The 6000-nt window shown below is 45.5% G+C and overlaps 1 protein-coding gene across 1 annotated transcript in view; it reads right to left on the reverse strand.

The window, feature by feature from the left end:
• The window catches only part of LATS2 (large tumor suppressor kinase 2), a 47593-nt gene extending 41877 nt beyond the window's left edge, over positions 1–5716 (reverse strand). The window contains exons 1-2 of the mRNA XM_054272288.1: positions 5681–5716; positions 967–1540 (exon numbers count right to left, since the gene is read on the reverse strand). Coding sequence (XP_054128263.1) covers positions 967–1305 — 339 coding nt within the window. The 5' untranslated portion in view covers positions 1306–1540; positions 5681–5716. The remainder of the gene's footprint in view (positions 1–966; positions 1541–5680) is intronic.
• Between the last annotated feature and the right edge of the window lie 284 nt (positions 5717–6000).

The raw sequence follows: 6000 nt of genomic DNA on the forward strand, positions 1-6000 counted from the left end.
ATGGGGGCTAAGTTTTGAAATCAAGGAGATGCTGCTGAATGCACTTTGGTTTTAAATCTCTCCAATTTGTATCAAGGACTATAAATGGAAATGTTTCAGCTTGTCAATAACTTCTATTCAATCATACAGGGGAAAAAGTGCTCCTACAACACTCAGAATCTGAACCCAAACCAGCATTTTTTCTCTAAAAAGCCAAATTTTGAACTACTCCTGGACAGGGGTGAAAGTTGACACCGACAATGGAAGCGCAAGCAAGATGAATGCAGCTCAACACAAAAAGAATGTGTTCAATGCGAAAAGTCTTTGAATTAAGAATATATTCTAGCATCAATCCCAGGATGACAAAAATAAAAAGCATCTCTACACCAAGTCTTTGATCTGAGCAGGGCTACCACCTCCTAATAGAAGCAGAGAAAGCAAAGAAAAGGTGTGGACAGAATCACTGCAGTCAGCTGAACATCTATCCAAGCCCTCCTGCTTCTGGCCAGCAGCAAGTGAGAGTCTTCAAATACCAGATATTGTGTCTATAATTTCTTACAGTTTTTTCTGACAGTGAGCTGGGCTTAGATGTGCTAGACAAAATTGCACCCTATTACTCACAACTAAGGCTTCTTACTAAGCATTGCAGGGAAAATGAAGAAACAAAAAAGAAAAAAGAAGAAAAGAAAGCTAATAAAAAAGACAAGCTACCTTTTTCAGTCTCATTTATCAACTGGGGAAACCATAGAATAATCATAGAAGAATCCTAGAGGTGACCATGACTGTCTTTAACATAAACAAACCCCACACTAGTCACATCTGTCCCCAGTAAGTCCATCTATTCTGTTGCTCATAGAGAAATATGACTGCCAGAAGAATCAGTGCATTTCCATGATTTTGACAGCCACCATCAAAATCCTTTCTTCAGCCCAGAGTATGAACTTGTTTTGACAGCAGTGCCAATCCTCCCTCCCAGTTCACACGTACCTGATCACAACCTGCATTCACCAGCTCCTGGAGCATCTGCCTGTTGACTTCCACGGCTGCTGAGGTGCTGGACTCATTAGCAAAGGGCAGCAGGGAATATCTGATTTCTCGCAGAGCTTTCTGATATGGTCCAAACTTGGGCGTTTGTCTCATCTGCTGCTGCCTTGCAGCATCCTTCCCTATTAAAATCTTAGGGTCCAGAGAAGTTTCACTGCCTGCTCCAATAGGCAGTCCCTGACCTGAAGATTTGGATGGCTGCTTTAAACCTTCTCGAATCTCTTGCAACCTTTGTCTGCTGTTTCCAGAATACGTCGTAGCAGGAAAAGTCTTTGGCCTCATTGTTGATCCAGTTTTCTCTGAGCATAAATACAGCTTTATTCTTTGTTTCTTTTAAATTATTTCAAAAAGTGTCACTTGATGGTATCAATTTCTTGTAAACATAATCCTTCACAAAGAAGAAAAGGCAAAACTCTCTCAAGAGATTTCTGCCAATGTTTTACTTCTGCTCACAATCTTCACATTTCCTATGGAAAATGATAATCTGTGGAATCATCATTTTGCAGACTGACAGTGACTGAAAAAAAAAACCCAGAAAGTACATTCAGTTAAGAAGATATTGTAAATGCCTCTGAAGGGACAGCATGACAATTAATCAAGTGAAAATGAATCAGTTGAACCTCTTAAGCTGTCACAGTTGGATACCCTTTAATGATTTTCACTTTATCTGTTTTCAGCAGTATTCTAGAACATTTTCTCAACATTAATAAATAACTCATTTTTCTTGTAAGTCTAATCTTCAAAATAAATTAAAATAAAACTCCTAAAAACCAAGGCTTAAAAAAATTATTTAAGAATTTTACAGTACCTAATTGTGACAAGTTTCCTATCCAATTGCATAACTGAATTCTGGACAAGCCTATCCTATTTCATAAATAGGGAAGAGTACGCTTATGAAATGTTTTTCCCCCACTTAAGATTTTGTTTGTTTTACACTAGCTGAGCACAGTTTCAGAAGTTTATGAAAAAGATTTATAATGGAAATATTGATGACTCTAACCATAGCAACTTCTAGTATTTTAATAACAAGGCAAATAACAGAAAGACAAGATATTTTGCCTTTCCACGTGAATAACTTAGCAAAGTCCGAAGGTAGCAGTGCTCACCAGAACTGCAAGGAAGAGGGGAGGAAAACAAAGAAGAGAGGAAAGGGTATATTGATATTTCATTAGCTGTGCCTTATAGGAAAGAAAGGGAAAAGATGGGTAAATGGAGCTACACAGTAAGAGCAGAAGATGAAGAACCAGATCATGCAGCATCCCAACACAGAAAAAGAAGACTTTGAGACAGCTTTATGTTCTCTGCTGCACGTCAGCTCTTCTGCAGAGAACACCTATGCAGCACAGCTGAGCAACTGTAAAACTTGTGATCTCCATGCAGCAGAGGTTACAACAAGAACCCTGCCTTAAGTAAATCTTTAAGCATCACCATAACACAATCATGGAATAATGGTGCATTTGGAACAGGATTAAAAGACAGCCTCATCAGAAATGCAACCTTGCTATTGATGCTGGTTATGCAAGTTGGCTTCTGCTGCTGCCGTTTGCACTTGCAAAGTGACTCCTGAATGGTGCTCCAGCCACCTTGCTGGTGAGGGAAGAATTCCATTCAGTTGTTTCCAAATTGCAAATACAGAGGATGGTAACACACTGTATGTTTCTTCCAGTACCCAGAAGTCAATTGGATTTTTTTTAAAAGTGCTTCACTTTTGATCCTAGGACATTTATCACTGAAAAGGATTTCTCAGGGAAGTACTGTTCTTTATTTTCCTATGCTCATACTAAAAATTCTTTTTGTTGTGATAGCTGTAGCACTTCCCAAAACCCAACCATTTCCATGCATTACCATCACTTCTCACTGCCAAGCAAACAGCTTACTGCTGTGAAGCCCAACAGAATCAGGACACATACACCTCTGAAGCCCACCATGACTTCCTCATCAGGACAGAGTCCACTTCGAGCTTTCCTCTACCAAGGTCTCAAATGCAACACTGCAGTCAGACCCCAGACTCTTCTATGATGGTTCCCCAGACTGAAATGCAGGAGCACAGATTAATCGCTTGAGATTAACCCAAGTCAACCTTTTTCTGTTAGGATTTAAATGCTCCATTAACTAAAAAACACCCATAATGTGTTTGAGGTCTTGAGCTCCTCCATTCTCCACTCTCTCCATGAACACCCTGCAAAGCTAACTCACAGAGAAGTGACAGCAACATTTGCCAATTGTTTTAAGGGAAGTGCTAAAGCTGTTCACCCAGATATTTATGTTCCCACAAACCAGCTATTGGTCAGTAACAGTTCAAGCTTTCATTGTCTCAAGTGAAGACAAAAGCAACTGCAGGATCTCAAAAAGAAATTTTTTTCTACTTGGACAGAATATAGCAAAAGATAACACACAGGCTTGGTAAAAAATAAAACACAATAGTATTGCAGCTTTCTTTGGATTACATCATAACTAGCTAGTGTTTAGAAGATACAGAGCAATTAATTGGTTGATAATTTTCTTTCTTTTCCTGACAGCAGCAGGCACCATATGGCTTGGTTTAGGCATCTGGGTTGTTCTTCCTTTTCAGTCCCTGTGCCAGTCCTCAGGCCTGGGACATGCTGGGAGAGCTTGCAAGCCCCCCACCTTTTTGCAGCAAAAGACTGCTTTCCCACTTACACACATGCTTCACATAAAGAACTTCTGTGACCTTTAGCCTCAGCTCGAGTCTAATGATGCTGGGTCAAGCCAGCTGGCAACTTCCTCAGCTTACATTTACAACACTGCTTAAAGCAGAAACCATCCATACTGTCGTTCAGGCAGTATGGATGAGAGCAGCAACAGCACTAAGTATTGGAGCTAACTGCAAACCTGTTTCATATTTTGCAGGGGTTTTTTTTAAACTAAATATGTAAGATAAGCAAAAAAAAAAAAGGAACATTAAATATTACAGATGATTTACAAGGAAAGACAAGCTGCTGGCTTTTTTCATATCTTCCTGTGATTTGCATTTTTCAGAAAAAAAACCCCATAAAGTGGTTGTATGCTTTAAAAGGTATGTAATGTGTCTCATTCTTTCTAAGCATTTCTAACTGTACATCTGGATTTGGATAATTTCAAATCCTTCTAATCTGCACCCTGCCTGTAGCATGGATGTAACGACAGCCTTCCTGCCATCAGAAGAAATTATTTTTGAGTTGTTAGCCATTCTGACTGAACAGTCCTAAGGTCTTTTCCAAAATGTTACATGTTCTGTACTAATTAGAAGCTTGTCCATTATCCTTCAAGATAATGGACACTTCAAGCAGGTGCAACATTAATTACATCAAGTTAAACAATTTTTGAGTAACTGATTCTTTTGTTTCATTTGAGAAATACCAATAGCTACTCTGTCAGCAACCAAACAATTGATCAATGACACACTGAAATTATATGTTGATGTCTGTTTTCCCAGCAGCAACATCTCTTCACTCTCCTGTTTCTTCATTCACCAACAGGCTGCAGTGACTCTGTGAAGCTGGGACACAGGCAAGAAACTAAAGCTCACCCAAGCTGGTGAGATGTTTCCCTGCAACTGTGCAGGCACTGGAGTGAGCTGAACTTGAAATTGCTGCAGTGTAGGAAGGAGTAAAGTTTTAAGAAACTGCTACAACTTCCTTGCCTCTCTCAATTTACAAGTATGTCTTTGAGGGCTTTTTTAGAACACCAATTCAAGGAAGCGGGGACTGTTCAGCTCTTATTGGAGGTCTACAATAAATGGCGGGGGAAGTGTTTCAGGAATTTCATTATTATACAAACCGTGTTTCTCTTTATAAGTGGGCACATCGTGGAAGTGAAGAAAAGTGGAAAGGGAATTTTCCCTAAAACGATTCCACTTCTCCTGCTAACAGTACTATCCAAAAGTGACTCTGTGCCCGTGTCCCACTGCCAGCCACAAGCAGCGGCCCAACGCAGGGTTCTGGGGAACAGCTCACCTTCCTTCAGCAGCCCGGCAGTGCCTGACCGCAAAGCCCGGACACTCCAAACGAGCCCTTTCTGCGTCATTTGGGCGAGTGCCTTTCCCGAGGAAAGGGCTATTTCAACACGCACTCCGCTCACGAGGCAGCGGAGAGGGTGGCGAGCTGCTGGTTTTTGGCAGTGACCTTCAGCTGACTGGGAACCGCGGGCCCCGCCGCAGCCACACGGGACCCCGCGGGCCCTGCCTGCCCCCGGCCGCTGCCCGGGGCCCTCGCTCCCTGCGGCACCGAGCCCGCGGGGTCTGCCCCGCCGGATCGCCCCCACCCCGTGCCGCCGGGAGCCCCTTCTCCCCCCACTCCTTTCGTGGGCAGAAAGCTCCCAAAATAAACTCCGGCCATTTATTAGCAGCTCCGGCCAGCTGGGGCAGAGGCCTCGGGCAGGCGGACCCCCACCCCGCTCCGCCGGAGCTGCGCTGCGCTGTCACACGAGTGTCCGGAAAATGTCGGAGGGTGCGGGCAGGGCGCCCGGGCGGCCCCCACGGGGGGACTCGCACACGGGACGCTCGCTCTGCCTTCGAGAACCGACCCGGCTCCGCTCGCCCGCACCCCTCGATTCCCCACAGGACTTTCCCTTCCGCGCAGAGCAGTTTTGGGGGATGGGGAGCGCTCCCACCCGGAGCTGAGGGGGAGCCCGCGCCGCCCGCACCCGCTCCGCTCACCTCCCCGGGGTGCCCGGCGCCGCCGCTCGCCCTCCGCGGGTCGGCACGGCGCGGCTCAGCAGCGGCGGCGGCCGCGGCGGCGCGGGCCGCTCTCCATCTTCCCCCTTGGCCGTCCCGGGCGCCGAGTGCGGGGCGCAGTCGGGACATTCGCTACATTGTTGGCATTCCATTCGCGCCACGTGACCCCGCGGCGCCCGCGTCATTCCACTCCCCTCCCGGCGCATTCCAGCGGGGGGAGGGGCTTCCAGGGCGGGAAGGGCCGGGAAGGGCTGGCGCGCCCTCAGGGACCGGGTTGGCGGGGGCCGCTGCCCCCCGCCCGC

Source organism: Melozone crissalis, unplaced genomic scaffold (genome assembly GCF_028551555.1).
Source record: "Melozone crissalis strain CALT ecotype California unplaced genomic scaffold, PUWL_Pcris_2 ptg000013l_1, whole genome shotgun sequence".
Classification (NCBI taxonomy): Eukaryota; Metazoa; Chordata; class Aves; order Passeriformes; family Passerellidae; genus Melozone; species Melozone crissalis.